At 44.1% G+C, this 19467-nt stretch overlaps 1 protein-coding gene across 3 annotated transcripts in view; it reads left to right on the forward strand.

Annotated features, from left to right (window-relative positions):
- Window positions 1–19467, forward strand: part of LOC145342365 (beta-arrestin-1-like) — a 93671-nt gene that overhangs the window by 57380 nt on the left and 16824 nt on the right. For 2 of the 3 annotated variants that reach the window (XM_080187888.1, XM_080187886.1), the window contains exons 12-15: window positions 1888–2025; window positions 3896–3979; window positions 6079–6102; window positions 8636–8688. In XM_080187888.1, the coding sequence (XP_080044014.1) occupies window positions 1888–2025; window positions 3896–3979; window positions 6079–6102; window positions 8636–8688 (299 nt within the window). The remainder of the gene's footprint in view (window positions 1–1887; window positions 2026–3895; window positions 3980–6078; window positions 6103–8635; window positions 8689–19467) is intronic. The other variant, XM_080187889.1, reaches the window with a different exon arrangement.

Consider the following 19467-nt stretch of genomic DNA (forward strand, 5'->3'; position numbering starts at 1 on the left):
AGCGTTGACATACAGACAGATCTGGGCATACAGATCCCTGAAAGTGGCAATACAGGTAGATAAGATGGTCAAGAAAGAATACAACATAATTGTTTTCATCGGCCAGGACATCGAGTATAAAAGTTGACAAGTTATGTCACAGGTGTAAAAAATCTTTGGTTAGGCTGTATTTGATATATTGCATGCACCTGGTCATCACTCTGGAAAGACAGAGACGGAGGGGTGACCTAATAGAAGTCTATATGATTATGAGAAGCATAGATAGGGTGGATAGTCAGGGGCTTTTCCCAAAGTGGAAGGGCCAATTACAAGAGGGCACAGGTTTAAGGTGAGAGATGATAAATTTAGGAGCTATGTGTGGGGAAAGCTTTTCACACTGAGGGTGCTGGGTGCCTGGAATACACTGCTGGTGGAGGTGGTGGCGGCAGGCACATTAGCAATGTTCAAGGTGTATCTTTTCAAAGACATGGACAGAAGGCAAACAGAGGGGTAGAAACTGCATATTGGTGAAGACTTGATGAGCCAAATGGACTGTTCCTGTGCTGTATTATTCTTCATTCTTTATGAAATAAGCTTTGTCTCCCATTAAACTTTTCATTCATTCTAATGGAGATTTTCTTTTAATTTTTTTTCACCAGCACAACCATCAAGATTCTGATTTCTTTAAAGTCTGTTAGTTGAAGAAAGGTATCAAGAAATGGATAGATTTGATTGCCTAGCTGATTCCTCTGAATGACTGAGGGGCAGATGTGTAGCTCCCATTCTTAGCCTGTGCCCAGAGGGATGGGAATCTGATGTGCATCAATTCCAGTAATATCATGGAACTTGGTTGAATATGTTTAGACCTGTGAATGTGCACACATGCACATGTACACGCGAGTGGATCTGCATGCATGTGTGTGTGTTTGTGTGTGTATGTGTGTACAGTAAACACAGGCTTTCTTTTCCGTGCTGTAAATCTGAGTCTCTGCCATTTCAGTTCCCTAAGTAATGACTCACACAAATAACCCGTACCACAGAGGAAGCCATAATGGAAAATAAGCACTCCTTCATGAAGGAAAATGAAAGGAAAATCAGAGGATCACTTCGAGTCACATTAATATATCTCTCAGCAATGAGTTATTGAGTTGCATTGGGAGTTGGCCTTTGCCTATCCTTCAGCTAGAGGTGGGAAGGTGATGGCCCAGTGGTATTATCTCTGGACTATTAATCCAGAAGCTCAGCTAATGTTCTGGGAGACCCAGGTTCAAATCCCACCACAGCAGATAGTGGAATTTGAATTCAATTAAAAAATATCCGGAGTTAAGAATCTACTGATGACCATGAAACCATTGTTGATTGTCGGAAAAATCCATCTCCTTCACTAATGCCCTCTCGGGAAGGAAATCTGCCATCCTTACTTGATCTGGCCTACAGGTAACTCCAGAGCCACAGCAATGTGATTGATTCTCAACTGCCCTGCAAGGGCAAGGAGGGATGGGCAATAAATGCTGGCTGGCCAGTGACACGCATGTATCTTGGAACAGCAGCCTAGGTTCAATGGGCTATAGAGCAATTGCTAGAAGCATTGATGGTGTGGTTTAATTATGCTCTACGTCAACAGTAACTTGTTATACACCTGGATTGCAATGCAGCAAAGTCTACATTTTAACAGTTCTAGCGCAAGGCTAGAATGAATAACAACACAAGGAAAAATTGATTGATACCTTTTTTTAGAAAAAGTAGCACACTAGAGATCACTCTTCAAGTGAAATATGAATGTTATAGCTCTGACTAGTAAACTGAATACACAAGAAGCATATTGCATCATTGCCCACCCAAACTTTGAAGGTAGTTTTTATCCAAGCCTGTTTAACATTGTTTGGATTTTATTGTGTGTGATTCCAGCGACACTGTGGCTCCCAACTCTACCTTCACCAAAGTTTACAGCCTCACCCCTACTCTGGAAGGGAACCGGCAGAAACAAGGCCTGGCCTTGGATGGCAAGCTCAAACATGAGGACACAAACCTAGCCTCCAGTACCATGTAAGTGTCATGGCTAACAGCCTATTCCTGCTGTCCTCTTCATGCGCAAACTGAACATTAATTCACACAAGAAGGTGGCACAGAATCCAATTTAGGTTTTAAAATTAAATAGTATTCTAATCCAGAATACTGATCAACAGCGTATGAATACATGCTAATGAATTTAGGTGAGGCAGTGGCGATATCATCATCGGGCTAGTAATCTTCGAGACTTTGGGTAATGCTTTGGGGAACTGGGTTCGAATCCCACCATTCCAGGTGGTGAAACTTGAATTCAATTAAAAAAACCTGAAATTAGAAATCTAATGGTGACCCTGAAACCATTGTCAGTTGTAGTAAAAACCCATCTGGTTCACCAATGTCCTTTGGGAAAGGAAACCAGTCACCCTTAACCAGTCTGGCCTATATCTGATTGCTGGCTCCAGACCCACAATGATACAGTTGAATATTAAAAATGCCCTCTGAAATGGCATAGCTAGTTCAAGGGCAATTAGGGATGGGCAATAAATGCTGGCCCAGCCAACAATATCCATTTCTCATGAATGAAGTTTTTAAAAAATCAGCAGAGTAATTAGTAATTATTTTTCATTCCCTCATGTGCACTCTTTCATTAACAATGGAAACCCTTTGCTAAAATTCTGGGTCATTCTCCTTCTTTCAATTCTACAGTCTGACCACTCGCATCATTTCCTTCATGCCTTCCCCCCTTCATAAAATCAGTGGTCCACCATCACCCTCGGCATGAGGGGAATGAGTGCCACTGTATCACCTCCAGCACAATCAGAGACATCAAGACAGAAAACTCTGGCTGTGTTGGTCTAAAAGCTGGAGATTCCACACGCGCCCCCCCCCCAAACTGTCAATGGGCCTTTACATTGCCCACAACCCACCTGCTACAATCAGAGTGGCGGAAGGGTGTGAGAATCCCCAGGCTCCTGGAGATCCTCATATAATGGCAGCCTTCTGCCAACAAAAGGCAGCAGGCTTGACATTTTAAAGTTAAAGGTTAAAATGTATTTATTAGTGTCACAAGTAGGCTTACGTTAGCACTGTAATCTGTGAAAATCCCTCTGTAGTTGGTCAGTATTCTAGATTAGAATACTATGTAATTTCTTGAAGTTTATTTATTATTTATTAATGTCACAAGTGGGTTTACGTTAACAATGCAATGAAGTTACTGTGAAAATCCCCTAGTCACCACACTGCGGCCCCTGTTAGGGTACACTGAGGGAAAATTTAGCATGGCCAATTCACCTAACCTTTCAGACTGTGGGAGGAAACTGGAGCACCCAGAGGAAACCCATACAGACACGGGGAGAACATGCAGACTCCCGCATCGTGTTGTGCCAGCAAAGCTTTAAAAAGCCTTGAACTCTCAGGCTGTTCCAATTTCCCATTGTTCGTCCATCTTTTCCTAAGTTGTAGGGGAACTGATACCATGTGAGGCCTGTGTGATGCTGTGTCAGAAGTATTTTTCCACCTCACTTGGGTTCCCGTCACTGCCGGGTGTGTGGCTGATGTCAGACTTAGCCTGTCCCTGGGAAATGTGGCTGGAGGAAGGGGCGTGTTGGCAAAGCAGCCGGACACACAATCAAATCAATTTGCAAACCCACCACTAAGGGTCTGGTAAAATCCTCCTGCATTCTGTCTACTCTGGCACAGTCTGTAGACACTAAAGGAGTCAGGTGGTATGGAGAGGGAGCAGGAGTATGGTATGAGATAGAGGATCAGCCATGATCATATTGAAATGCCAGGCAGGCCCAAAGGGGCTGAATAGCCAGTCCTGTTCTTGTTTTCTATGTTTTTTTTCAGGCCTCCTGTTCCATCTCAATCACTTTCCCACTTGTCCTTTGGTTTTGTATCCTAATAGGCTCAGAGCAGGCTTGGATAAAGAGGTCCTCGGAATGATTGTGTCTTATCTGCTGAAGGTGAAGGTGACAGTCTCCCGGGGAGGGTAAGTGACCTTTCTTCAATCAGTGATATCTTGCCTCTCACCAACGCTGAATCCACAAGGGGTGGAATAAGATATTTACTTAAGAGTAAAGCTGTCATTGGGTTAGATCATTTGTGAACTTGATTTTAAACATTTCTGGACACAACCTTGAAAAGAGGTTGCTGGCAATCCTTATTTTCACATTTGCTACTTACCGATCACTATATGAGTGGCCCTACTACTTCCAACAGACGCTCAAGGGCAGCAACAGTGGTTAGCGTTGCTGCTTCACAGCTCCAGGGATCTGGGTTCTTTTCCAGCCTTGGGTCAATGTCTGTGTGGAGTTTGAACCTTCTCCCTGTGTCTGCATGGGTTTTCTCCGGGTGCTCCATTTTCCCCCCTAGACTTCAAAGATGTGTGCATTAGATCATAGAATCCCTACAGTGCAGAAGAAAACCATTTGACCCATCAAGCCTGCACTGACAATAATTCCAGCCAGGCCCTATTCCCGTAACCTGCTAATCCCCCGACACTAAACAGCAATTTACCACGGCCAATCAACCTAATCTGCACATCTTTGGACTGTGGGAAGAAGCCAGAGTGCCCGGAGGAAACCCACACAGACATGGGAAAATGTACAAACTCTGCAAAGGCAGTGACCTGAGGCTGGAATTGAATCCAGGTCCTTGGTGCTGTGAGGCAGCCGTGTTAACCACACTGCCACCTTGTCCTTTACTTCATCTTATCGTATCAATATAAACTTCTGTTCCTTTCTCCCTGGCCATGGGAAATGAGTAGGGTGGTGGGGTAGAGGACCTGGGTAATTTACTCTGTCAGAGAGTTGGTGCTGACTCAATGGGCTGAATGGCCTCTTCTGCACTGTAGGGATGCTATGGCAGCCTTTCATGTGCACTTTTCTTCCCCTTTTTTCAATTATCTCTCCTCTTCTCCTGAATGCACAGACTGATGTTCGCTACAGCTCCAGGCCCTCTGGTACCTCTTTCAAGTCTTCATTCATTGTAAAGTAAAGCAGTCCATTCAGCTACTGGAGCACCATGTCAATCCACCGAACACCTTCACCTGACAAGCGTGCATAAAAAAATTTCCAGCAGTGAAAAAATGATGAGCTTCATCCCCATCCCCATGCCCGATTGTAACACTCCTTAACTTTATGTCCCAGCTGAAGATTGTTCAGCATGAATGTAGCATGGAAACAGAGCGATGCCTGACCTCACTGGTCAGGATATGAGGGAGAAAGGAACAGAAGTTTATACTGATGAAGTAAATCGAGTTGGAGGGGAATTGTACAGGGCATGAACACAGCCTCCTTATTTGAATGTGTAAAGCACTGGATGCTTGCTTCACCTCTTCTGTTTGACCTTATCAGGTGGAATACATTTCCAATTGGAATTGGGATGACACTAACTGCCTGTGACACTGGGGAATCATTAATCTGAGCAATGCATGCAAAATGGGAGGCATGTGGATCAATTTCAACGCCCATATCAGTCATATATTGTCCGTCTGTTTTGTGGTTAGCACTTCTGCCTCACAGTGCCAGGGATCCGAGTTCGATTCTTGGTTGGGGTCACTGTCTGTGCAAGTCTGCACATTCTACCTGTGTCTGCATGGGTTTCCTCTGGGTGCTTCGGCTTCCTCCCACAGTCCAAAGACGTGCTGGTTAGATGCATTGGCCATGCTAAATTCTCCCTCAATGTACCCGAATAGGTGCTGGAGAGTGGCGACTGGAGGATTTTCACAGTAACTTCCTTGCAGTATGAATGTAAGCCTACTTGTAAGAACATAAGAACGTAAGAACATAAGAAATAGGAGCAGGAGTAGGCCATCTAGCCCTTCGAGCCTGCCCCGCCATTCAATAAGATCATGGCTGATCTGTCGTGGCTCAGTTCCACATTCCCGCCCTCTCCCCATAACCCTTAATCCCCTCTCTTATCAAAAACCCATCAACCCGCGTCTTAAAAATATTTAGCGAGGTAGCCTCCACCACTTCAACGGGCAGAGAATTCCAGAGCAACTTGTGACACTAATACATAAACATTTAAACTTTAATTTTTTTGTATGTTCTTATTTCTCTTTCTCTTTTTATTTCCTTTCCTTAGGATCTTGGGAGACCTCACTTCAAGGTCAGCAAGAGTTTATCACATTCAATTCTGCTCATTGTTTTTCACAGTGACAGTGCCACAGCTGAATTGACTGTTGGATTTTATTTTTATTCACTCATGAGATATGTATGTCCATCATTGGCAAGGTGACCGTGTTATCCATCCCCAATTACCCCTGAGAAGGTGCTGGTGAGCTATCTTCTTGAAACACTGCAGTCCATGTGATGAAGGTATACCTACAGAGCTGTTAAGAAGGAAATTCCAGGATTTTACAACAATGAAGGAATAGCGATATGCATCCAAGTGTGAGACTTGGAGGGAAACTTGCAATCGGCAGTGTGCCCACGCTTCTGCTGCCCTTGGTCTTCTAGGTGGTAGAAGCTGTGGATTTGGAACGAATTGTTGAGGGTATTATTGCAGTGTATCTTGTAGATGATACACACAGCCACCTCCCTATTCCAGTGGTGAAAGAAGTGAATGTTTGAAGTGGTGAATGGGTTGTTGATGAGGTGCGTTGCTTTGTCCCGGATAGTGTTGGGCTTCTTGAATGTTGAAGGAACCTCACTCATCCAAGAAAGTGGGGAGTATTCCACCATCCTCCTGACTTGTGCCTTGTAGACAGTGGACAGGCTTTGGTGAATCAAGAGGTGAGTTATTCAGCACAGAATTCCCAGCCTCAGGCCCGCAAAAACACCCCAGCAGCCCTGCACTCTCCAACTATGCTGGCTGTTTCAACATCAGTCGGACAGGAGCCAGGGATTCTGGAAGGTGAGTCAGGAGAGGGGGTGTGGGAATGGGTGAGCACGAGTAAGCCGGTGGGACTTGGGGCGGTGTGGGGAGGGGGTGTAAGTTGCGAGCACCGTCTGAGAGCGCAGCAGAGTGCAGGAGATGGTGAGCACTACCTGGGGTGCCCAGATAATCCGGTCAGTGTTGGGGTGTCTGACACCGACTCCGATTCAAGCTGCCCGCTTATCATTTCACAACGGAGCTGTGGCGGCTTGCGGTGCGAGCGTTAGCGAGGAGACTGGGACAAGGGGCAAACACAGTGAGGACGCAATTAATTTCGAGGTAGCCATGGCCCTGTTTCTCAAAATTAACTGAAGACACGCCCCTTAAAGTCTGTCCTCACTTCATTGACTGATATTGTTTTAAATGGAGCTGTCAATTTCGGAAACTGCCCCACCGTGCTAAAAATGTTAACCCCCTCCCCCACCTCACTGACAGTGTTAACCCCTCACCCCAGTGACAGTGTTAACCCCCTCACCCCCACTGACACTGGTAATCCCCCTCCCCCCACCAACACTGTTAACCACACTCACCCTGCCAAGGGTGTTACCCTTTCCACACCTGATAATGTTCATCTCCCCTCGCTCCCATTGACAATGTTAACAACCGCCCCCCCTTGCACTCTTGCCCGGTTTTACCCTCCCCCACACACATACATGAACTTGTTCGCCTCCCCCACCCCCCATCATTGTATACCTCTCTCTTACGCCACCAGTGGTGTTTGTTCCATTCACCTCTCGAAATCACTCCAGCAGCCCTGCACTCCCCAACCATGCCGGCTCTTCCAACATCAGTCGGACAGGAGCCAGGGATTCTGGAAGGTGAGTCAGGAGAGGGGGGTGTGGGAATGGGTGAGCTCTGGTAAGCCGGTGGGAGATGGGGCGGTGTGGGGATGGGGGAGTGAGTGGCAAGCACTGCCTGAGAGTACAGCAGGGTGCAGGAGAGGGTGAGCACTATCTGGGGTGCAGAAGGAATTGGGGGTCAACATTGCTGGGATGGGGGTGAACATTATTGTGGACTCTGGAGTGTTTTGAGAATCCAGCTGATTTACTTAAGAGTTACATTGGTTTTAAACCTGCTGTGAAAAGAATAGCCAAATCCTTGTGAAAACTAGGGTAGGTGTGCAAGCAGCCCACGTATCTGTAGTTCTGACTATCTGATCCAATGTTATTGGAATCATGGAGCCGTCTGGACAGAGTGAAATCGGCAATTGAAAGATTAGATTTCCCATATAAGTACCACAAAATCGTATATACCAGGACGTCTTCAGTGTCCTGAGACTCATGAGGAATGTATGTTCGATTGGAGGCCTCACCATGTATTGAAGGGCAGCATGGCCTCACAGTGGTTAGCACAATTCCAGGGATCCCGGTTCGATTCTGGCCTGGGTAGAGTTTGCATGTTCTCCTTGTGTCTGCATGGATTCCGTTTGGGTACTCCAGTTTCCTCCCACAGTCTAAAATAATGTAGGTTAGGTAGGTTGGCCATGTCAAATGGCCCCTTAATGTCCAAAGTGTGTAGGTTATGTGAATTAGCCATGATAAATGAGTCGCTGGGATAGGCCTGGGTAAGATTCTCTTCTGGCTTGCTGATGGAGGGTAAATGGGCTGAATGGCCACTTTCTGCACCGTAGAGATTCTTTTCTATTGAAAATTTGGGCCGAATATTTATTTGGCTGGTTAACAGACACTTGTCAAGCATTTAAAATTCTGATTGTTATAATGTATTTTGCTTTTATGTGATGCAGTTTGTTTCTGTTTTATCTTAGTGAGGTGTCTGTGGAAATCCCCTTCTATCTGATGCACCCTAAACCCTCTGAGGGTAAGTACTGTTTAAATACCAGAACCTTTCCTATCACCATTAACGATTTGCATCCTTTTTAGAATTGTATCTTCCATTTTTTATTGCTTCTCTTTGTTCTTTTTACTGAAATGTATCAGTTCACATTTCTTTATATTAAGGGGAGGCAATGGCCTCGTGGTATTATCACTGGACTATTAATCCAGAAGCTCAGTTAATGTTCCGGGGATCCGGGTTCGTAATCCTGTCACAGCCACTGGTGTAATTTGAATTCAATAAAAAATGTCTGGAATTAAGAATCTAATGATGACTATGAAACCATTGACTAACTGCCTGCTTTTCCATGTAAATTTAGCTCCTCCCCTTAATCCAACCAAAACTCAATTGCAGAATCTCAGATGAAAAAAACAAATAAACAAAAATGCATTAACTCAGATGAAAACAAACACATTCCTAGCTAAAACAAACATTGGCCCACATTCTCAAGATGTTAGCTGCCTGGTACCTAGGCAAATTGGCACCATGTAAAAAAGAGCTGAATTTTAAACATTCCCTCACATGAAACATGATAATAAATACATTTCTTAAAGGTGCAGCATCGTCACACAACTAAAAATGATTCGCTTCGCAACATAATCACTTAAACATGGTGGATTTATTTCTCACAAAAGGGACATCGTGTAACCTCAGCTGTGGTCCCATTTAACTTATGTTCTTCATTTGAGCTGTTGATGCTGGAATCAGATTTGCTGCTTACAAATGATGCTTTCAGCACTTTGAAGAATGATGTGTTTTGTCTGATGATTTGTGAACTGTACTGAGCAGTGATCTATGATCCTTTCGTGATGGTCACAAGAAAATGTTGGATGTCATAATGTTTGCTTTTCAACACAGCCATCATGTTTCACAAGTACTTTATCTCCTGGCTTTAGCAGGGCAGCTTTGAATTTTGTGCATTTACTTGCAATCAATCCTCCTGTTCTCAGTCGTGTTCTCGTACATGCCGATCATTAGCTCCCCGGGGTAGCTCAGGAAGACGTGTGCACATTGGATATGCAAAGTTGAATATGATTGGAGCTGTTCCAGTAGCCAAATGAGGAGTTGCTCTGTAATTGTGAAGAAAGTGTTGGAACACTAACTTTGCACTCAGCTTTAGCTGTACTTTATTCAAGGTATATATAAATGTCTTAACCTTTCCATTAGTTCGTGGCTAATGGGGTGTGAGTTTCGATGAGGGAAGCCTCGGTAGTTGCAAATTTACCAAACTCATTGCCATTCAATGGGCGCCCATTGTCACTTCTCACTGTTTGAGTCATTCCAAACTAGACGAAAATCCGATCAAGTTTTAGGATACTATTCATGTTGCAGTAGACGTAATGACATCCAATTATGGAGAATCTGTTGTACTCATCAGTGACAACAAGCAAGTTGTTCACCAGTGGGCAAGTCCACAAAATCCATGTTCCTGGAGGTAGTTTCGAGAAGCAGTGAGATTTGACATTGTGTTTACTTAAGGTGTCAAGTACTGATTGATATTGTGCTGTACCATGCACTCAATTCCTGGGAACTAGACCTTCTCCCTCAGGAGTTGTTTGCTTTTGACAATTTACCGGTGACCTTCATGTGCTACATCCTCAACACATTCCCTCAGTGGTTGTGGAATGATAACACAATAGCTGCCTTGAACAAGATCAAGTGTGGTTACAACAGTGCGCTCGTTTTCAACCTTGTGACGACCTTGTACTGTGTGAGTAATTTTATTGGTAGATGGTTACATCTTTCCAGTTTTGTGATCCTACATCATTATGCTTCATCGTAAATCTTCATCTTGTTTCGTTACCACTTTGGTGTCAGCTCATTTTACTGGCTTCGACATTGTGTTTAGGCTTACGTAGATAGATCAGATGTTGTCCGGCAACATTTTCCTCAAGACTTGGAGAAAATTGCTATTAGCAATGGATGCCGCAAAAGATGGTCTGCTGGGTTGGTCTTGCCTGGTTGATATGCAACTTAGAACACATGCTCTTGCAGTGTGAGTATCCAGTGCTTTGTTTGACTTGAGAGATTTACTATGTGGATTGTTGAACAAGGTTACTAGTGGTCTGAGATCAGTAACGGCTTCAAACTTGCTTCCATACAGATGGAGATGAAAATGCAGGATACCCCATGTGATTGAGAACACTATTCTCTTGGATTGTGAATAATGTTACTCTATAGGTGTTAGTGATTGGATTACCATGCATCGATGGGTTTCCTGATTTGTATTTTTACATAAGAACATAAGAACATAAGAAATAGGAGCAGGAGTAGGCCAACTAGCCCTTCGAGCCTGCCCCGCCATTCAATAAGATCATGGCTGATCTGCCGTGGCTCAGTTCCACATTCCCGCCCTCTCCCCATAACCCTTAAGCCCCTCTCTCATCAAAAACCCATCAACCCGCGTCTTAAAAATATTTAGCGAGGTAGCCTCCACCACTTCAACGGGCAGAGAATTCCAGAGATTCACCACCCTTTGAGTGAAGAAGTTCCTCCTCAACTCTGTTCTAAACCGCCCCCCCTTTATCTTGAGGCTATGCCCCCTATCCTTTCTGAGCGGGAAGAGTCTCTCCACCTCTATCCTATCCATCCCATTCATCATCTTATACGTCTCAATGAGATCTCCCCTCATTCTTCTAAACTCTAACGAGTACAAGCCTAATCTATTCAGCCTCTCCTCATAGCTCAACCCCCTCAACTCCGGCATCAGCCTAGTAAACCTCCTCTGCACTCCCTCCAAGGCCAAAATATCCTTGCGTAAATACGGCTCCCAAAACTGCACACAGTACTCCAGCTGCGGCCTCACCAATGCCCTATACAGCCACAGCAAGACCTCCCTACTTTTATATTCAATCCCCCTCGCGATGAAGGCCAGCATCCCATTTGCCTTCCTGACCACCTGCTGCACCTGCAAGCTGGGTTTTTGCGACTCATGCACAAGGACCCCGAGGTCCCTCTGCACCGTCGCCTGCTGCAGTTTTTCTCCATGTAAGTAATAATCCTTCCTACCATTATTCCTACCAAAGTGGACCGCCTCGCACTTGCCAACATTAAATTCCATTTGCCATTTCCTGGCCCATTCGCCCAGCCTATCTAGATCCTTCTGTAGACTCTCCCCACCCTCCGCACAATTTGCCTTTCCACCAATTTTGGTGTCATCAGCAAATTTCGACACCCTACACTCGGTTCCCTCCTCCAGATCATCTATATAAATGGTAAATAGCTGAGGCCCCAGCACCGACCCCTGGGGCACTCCACTAGTCACCATCCGCCAATCCGAATAGCACCCATTGACCCCCACTCTCTGCCTCCTATTTGACAACCAGTCCTCTATCCAGAACTGCACCGAAGCCAAGAAGGCTTGCACCCCTGGCTAGCTGGGTAATTTTCTCAGGATTAAAATAAGTATTTGCACAATGTGTTGACAATCGTTGTTTGATCTGATGTCCAGCTTGTTTTGTGATGCAGTCCATTCCTATTTGGTGGTCCTTTCTGTCAGTTTGCATAGGGGGCCAGGCATCATAGTGAGGTCAGGAAAGAAGCAACTACAGTACATGAAGAGCCCTAACAGATTTGCGACTTCTTGCATCGGTAGAATCCACAGCATTTGCCAGGCTTCAAATTTCCCTGGATCATGTGAGGGTTCTTCATCACTGAGCATCAATGAAGAATTTAACTCTGTTTTCATTGAATAAGTGCTTGTCTTTGTTCAAGTTGAGGTTACATTCTGTAAGACATTGTAGGCATGCACGAAGGAAAATCCTGAATTCACTTTCAGTGTGACTGTGGATGAGAATGTCATCAATGATGTTCAACGTGCCTTCAGTCCCTGAAGTCTAGATGGAATCAATTTCTCAAATACTTCAGCTGCTCACAATTTGACTCCAAATCTGAACCTCTTGTATCAAAAAAAATCCAGTGTGAATAGAAAAACACTAAAGATTCTCCTGCAAGCTTGATTTGTTGATAGACTGTATTGAAGTCAAGCTTAGCAAACTGTTGAGCATGATATACTTTCTGTATGATGTCAACAGTTGGCTGTACCAAATGTTTTTCTCGTTCTCTGTCTTGGTTTGATGACAGCATATCAACACAGATTCTAATCTGGTTCTCACTCTTGGGTTTTTTGAAGACTTCTATTGGTGGGTCCCCAGGGGTCAGCTCATCCCCAGTTTTCCCAATAATGTCAAGGCCAAGTAGATTCCTGAAGTTCCTTCTCATGTTGCTTCCTGACATAAAAGGGATATTTGCTGCTGCTGATGCACTAATAGATGACTTACTGCATACAACCAGCCCGTAACACCTTTCAGTTTACCGATATCAGTGAGGCGTTCACATACAATTCGGGAATGCTGTTGATATACGTAGGAATCACATTTGTGATGGAAATCATGTACGGATCTGTCGCTGTGTGGAAACTAATAAGTGTGTCACATTCCCCAGATATCGCATGAAGTACAGCATTTGTTCTAGAGACTTTGAGAGTGGCATTCCAAAGGTCCCAAGAATTCTCGTGATTTGTTGCATTTGTAAGGAAGAACTTTCCAAATTTCCTGGTTTGCAGAGAATGGAACAATCCAGGAGTTTATTGATTTTTTTTGTCTCCCAAACCATTGACAGATGTCCTTGTATCTATAAAGAGCATCTATGACTGAGAGTCAATGGTCATTGCCACACACGATAGGTTGCTGGGTTCAAAGGACAGCACAAAAATGTATTCAGGGTCACTTGTCTCTAGTTTCTCTCACTGACCTAGCAGTATTGGTCTTGATAGTTGACAAGAGCTAAGTGGTTGAGTTTTCAACACTTCTGCCAGTGGAAAGCATTCTGTCTGCCATGGGTACGGACAACCACAGTGGGAAAGTCATTTTGATAAGTCACAAATCTGTGTGCGCGACTGTTACTGTTGCTTTGCAGGTGGGTTCCTGGCACTAGCCTTTTCATTTTCATCGCAAAGGCTAGCAATTGTTACCCATCCCTAATTGCCCTTGAATTGAGTGGCTGGTTAGATTATTTTAGAGGGCAGTGAATCACTTTGATGTGGATCCGGTGTCTCTATGACTCTACGTCAGCCAGACCAGGTCGGGACAAGAGATTTCTTCCCTAAAGAGAACCTGCTGGATTTTAGCAACAACAGGTGATCGCTCCTTGACATCCTTACTTTCAATTCCCGATTTTTGCCGATTAATTCATTTTAAATTCCACCAGCTTCCATGGTGAGATTTGAAATATTATCCAAGTTGTTAGTCAAGTAACATTACCACCATTACCACTGTCTCCCCCAGTGGCAATGAGTAGTAATACAAGAGTTGAATTTGGAAGGTTGTAGGGGCTTCTGGAAGCCTCAAATTTAGCAGTTTTAAAGTTTATTTATTCGTGACACAAGTGGGCTTACATTAATACTGCAATGAAGTTACTGTGAAAATCCCTGAGTCGCCAGACTCCGGCACCTGTTCGGGTACATTGAGGGAGAATTTAGCGTGGCCAAGCACGTCTTTTGGACTGTGGGAGGAAACTTGAGCACCCAGACGAAACCCACCCAGACACGGTGAGAATGTGCAGACTCCACAAATACAGTGACCCAGGACTGGAATTGAAGCCGGGTCCCTGGCACTGTGAGACAGCTGTGCCAAACACTGCACCACTGAGTTTTCATGATCTTGATAACTGTAATGGATCTGACAGCCTTCTGTCTTTTACAAGTTCTTTTCTGGCGAGAGAGACAACTTTCACTTGTTTGTGTTTTTATTACCTGTTCAAAATCTTCAATATCACCTTAGCTGTCTCATAGAACATAGAACTTTGAAAAACTACAGCACAAACAGGCCCTTCGGCCCACAAGTTGCGCCGATCATATCGCCAACTACTAGGCTTACCTATAACCCTCAATCCTATTAAGTCCCACGTACTCATCCAGAATTATCTTAAAAGACCCTATCGAATTTGTCTCCACCACCACCGACGGCAGCCGATTCCTCTCACCTACCTCCCTCTGAGTGAAAAACCTACCCCGACATCTCCTCTGTATCTACTCCCCCTCACCTTAAACCTGTGTCCTCCCGTAGCAACCATGAGTGAAATTTTGATTAATTGTCTCATTTGCTTCGGGTGGGCAAAATATGCATTGCAATTTTCAAAACACTATACTAGCAATTCACCACTCTTCCAAACTGTGTGTCAAAAATTGTGTTCTCCATTCCAAGTTCAGCTCATTGGCCAAAGGCAGGTCCTTGGTTCATTGTCTCCTGACGCTTCAGCCTGAACTGTTTTTTGGTGGGTTCTTTCTCAGTTTGGTGATTTGCCATTGTACTCTCAGGAGGAGGGTGAGGAAGGATGTCCCAAGTCTAACACAGCTGCAACATGAATCGGAACCACACACTAGCCACCCAGCTAACTGGTCTAACCCAGCCCCAGCTCACTGACATATTTCAAGAAAAGCAATGGCCCCAGCACTGACTCTTAGGAACAACACTGTGCACCCTCTTGTCTGAAGAACAACTGTTCACTGTTCCTTGCAACTTACTATCATTCAGCATGGTGGCACAGTGGTTAACACTGCTGCCTCACAGTGCCAGGGACCCAGGTTCAATTCCAGCCTTGCTTCACTGTCTGTGTGGAGCTTGCACTTTCTCATCTCTGTAGTTTCTTCCCTCAGTCCAAAGATGTGTGGGTTAGGTTGATTGGCCATGCTAAATTGTCCCTTAGTGTCAGGGGGATTAGCAGGGTAAATGAGGGTTATCGGGAACAGGGTCTGAGTAGGATTGTGGTCGATGGGCCAAATGGCCTCCTTCTGTACAGTAGGGATTCTATGATTCTGTGCCCATGCTGCCACATACTGTCCCTTGGGATTGATGCCCACATCCTTTGCTTTGATTTAGGGTGTACAGTGACACAGTGGCTAGCACTGCTGCCTCACAGTGCCAGGGACCCAGGTTCAATTCCCAGCTTGGGTGACTGTCTGCGTGGAGTTTGCACATTCTCCTCGTGTTTGCGTGGGTTTCCTCCAGATGCTCCGGTTTCCTCCCACAGTCCAAAAGACGTGCTTGACCATGCTAAATTGCCCCTCAGTGTACCCAGAGTGTGGCAACTAGGCGAGTCTCACAGTAACTTATTTGCAGAGTTAATATAAGCCTACTTGCGACGCTAACAAATAAACTTTAAATTTATTCCAAGAGTTTTGACTTTGCTCACAAGTCTGTTATGTGGCACTTTATCAACACCATTAGGAAGTCCATTTTCACCCCATCTCTCTGTTGCATCATCAACTTAGTTAAATGATTTGCCTTCAACAAATCCATGGTAGATTTCTCTAATGAATCCACATCTGTCCAAGTACAAAGTAATTCAGTTCAAGATTATCATTTTTAAGTGCTTTCCCAGCACTGAAGCCAATGTCACTGGCCTGTGCTTGCTGGATTTATCTTTGCACATTTTGTTTTGAGCAAAGGTACAAAATTGCCAATTCCCAGCCCCCTAGGAATCACCCCCATTTCTGAGGAGAATTGAAAGATTATGACCACTTCTTCTGCATTCACGTCCCTCTGAATGCATCCTATCCAGTCCCAGTGGTTTATCAACCTTAAGTACAGCCAGCCTTTCTAATATCTCCTGTTCATCTTTTTCTCAACCTATCCAGCATCTCAGTTACCTCATCCTTCACTCGGGGTTTGGCAGAATCTTCTTCCTTGATAAAGGTAGAGAAGGTGGCACGGTGGCACAGTGGTTAGCACCTGGGTTCTATTTCAACCTTGGGTGGCTGTCTGAAGTTTGCACGTTCTCTCTGTGCCTGTGTAGATTTCCTCCGGGTGCTCTGGTTTCCTCCCACACAACAAAGATATACAGGTTAGCTGGACTGGCCACACTAAATTGCCTCTTAATGTCAAAAGATGCCCAGGTTCAGGGGATTAGCAACACTGCCCCTTAGTACCCATAGATTTGTAGGTTAAGGGGATTAGCCATAGTAAATGCATGGTGTCACGGGGATAGGGTGGGCTTAGGTTGTTGACCTTGGGTGAGTTGATCTTTTGGAAAATCAATGCAGACTCAGTGGGTCAAATGGCCTCCTTTTGTACAATAAGGATTCTATTAAATACTCTTTCAGTACCTCAGCAATAACTTACGCCTCCGTGCTTGGATCCACTTTTCAGTCCCCAATGGGCCCCACCTTTTCTCTTGTTAGTTATAATAACTTACTAGTTATATGCACATTGAAGTCATTTGGATTCCCCAATATGTTAGTTGCCCACCTCTTCTCATCTTCTCACTTGGTGTCTCTCATTTCCTTTTCCTTATCTCTCTGAACTTTCTATCTTCCCGTTGTATTATTAGCCTGACCTCAGTTCTGATCCTAATTTCGATTCTGGGCGTAATCATAGGCCCAGTCTCATTGTAAAAGTACAAATTAGAATCTAAAATACAAATGAATTCAACCTGGTCGAATGTGAAGTGATCCAAGTGACCCTGAAATTGGGAAGGTTTTTGAAATTCCAATGGTGAACACAAACAGTAATGTGTATTTCTTTTGGCTAACATAATTTGTTTGCAATGACTGACAGGATAAAAACACTAATTATTAACATACTTTCAAAACTGACCCAGTTACTTACAAGTCCAACATCTTGTGACATGATAGAATCCTGCATTTTCTAATGAATTGGAAAAGGTTGCAGGACTGAATCCAAAGCTACATGCTGACCGTAAATGTCTAGTTTGATTAACTGACACTGCTCAGCGCCCTTGGCTTTGCACTGTTTAACTAATTTCTTACTGATTTTACTCCTTCCTTCCTTCCCCTCTGGGGGATTTCTCCGTAGCTACAAATCTTCCCAAGATTATGGTCTTGCCGAGTTTGAAACTGAGCAAGGTTGAGGATCAGACACAGCAATAGTTGGCATTAGGGCTTGTGTTCCGAAATATCTTTGCCTCCGCTGAAATTTCACTGGCTTCATGTTGTCACACATTGTGGAACTTTGGGAAGTAAGGCACAATCTTCTGAGGCTAGAAATTGGTAAGGGCAGCAGGTGAATGTTTTTTTCCTGACAGATTACAGTAATCAAGGCATTAAGCCATGTAAAAAATACTGCAGTGAGCCCATCTATTAGACTGTTACTTGGATGCCATGCAACCATGCTGAGTATCTTTTGACCAAATCACTTATAGGATTTTTGACCCTCAAATTTTCGACTTGCGTGTAGATATTTCAGGATAACTGCTTAAAAACCAAACAGTACATTCCAAATAGAGAAGGTTGCTATTTTATTACTTAATCTGAAAGTCCAGATAAAGACCAGGTTGTGGACTGTGTCAAAATGGGGATACATTCTGTTATAATAAAGGAAGCAAGACAGAGTGAGTTCAACTGTGTTGAGTGTCAAGAGAGTAAGGCAAGGCTGGATAGTCTTTTCTTTAATGTTAGGATTGTATTAGGTAAAACTTGTGAGTTAAGGGCATGGATTGAGAGGCGGAAGTGTGATACTGTTGCCATCACAGAAACATTGTTGAGGGAAGGGAAGGAGTGACAACTCAACATTCCGAGGTATAGCATCTTTAGATAAGACAGAGGATGGTGTAAAATGTAGGTGATATTGCACTATTGATTAATGAGTCAATAACTAATAAGGAGACATGATATCTTGGAAGGGTCTTCAAACGAGGATTTGTGGACAGAAGTTAAGAATATAAAGGAGGCAGCCACATTACTGGAAGTAACCCCCAAAGAGTCAGCAGGAAATAGGCAATTCACTGAGCTGTGTGACAATAATAAACGAGTAATTATGCTAGGTGATTTCAATTTCACCATCAAATTTGGATGGTCATAGTGTTAAGGATTTACAAGTTCCACACTTTAAAACTCCAGCTTAGCATCAATTGACCTAAACACCTTCACTTGTTTAATTTACCCTTCTACTCTTTGTAAAATAGGAGGTGCCTGGATTATTGGACCTTAATTCTAAACCTAGATTTCTAAATTAATGATGTTACATCCGTAAAGAATTCAAATGAATCTTGGATTGATCCATTGTATAGTATCTTGAATCTTATTCAGTCTTTCGCCTCTCAGAAATGCCCTTTGAAAACCCACTGATTGGTTCACTCACATCAAAGAATAAATGATGAAAAGCTTGATTGAAGTTGGGCAAAATGCAAGTTTATTTCTTCTTTTTGAAAGCAATGGGAGTAGCTTTCACAGCTGGTATAAGCCTAGACAGAGTATCACAGTTCAATCTTTACTTTAGTAGCCACGTATCGCCACATTACCACAGGAATTACAGAATAATAACCAGTAGCAAAGCTGTCTCCCCTGCATGTGTGGCGAACTGAAGTCAATTGTAATGATCCATCCTCTTGGGCGGCAGTTTGGCACAGTGGTCAGAGCTGCTGCCTCAGAGCGCCAGGGACCTGGGTTTGATTCCCAGCTTGGGTCACTATCTGTGCAGATTGAGCACATTTCCCCCATGTCTGCAAGGGTTTCCTCCGGGTGCCTCAGTTTCCTCTCACAGTCCGAAAGACATGCTGGTTAGGTGCATTGGCCATGTTAAATTCTCCCTCAGTGTATCCGAATAGACACGGAGTGTGGCGACTCAGGGATTTTTGCAGTAACTTCATTGCAGTGTTAATGTAAGCCTTGCTTGTGACACTAATAATTAAACCAAAACTTGATGCAGTTGCGGTATCGCCCCTGATCCAGTAGACTCAGGCTAGAAGAAATATCTCACCTGGTGTTTGGTGTTGTCACTGGCTGATGCCTCTGCTTCAGAAACGTTT

Source organism: Carcharhinus amblyrhynchos, chromosome 4 (genome assembly GCF_965287045.1).
Source record: "Carcharhinus amblyrhynchos chromosome 4, sCarAmb.v2.hapA, whole genome shotgun sequence".
Classification (NCBI taxonomy): Eukaryota; Metazoa; Chordata; class Chondrichthyes; order Carcharhiniformes; family Carcharhinidae; genus Carcharhinus; species Carcharhinus amblyrhynchos.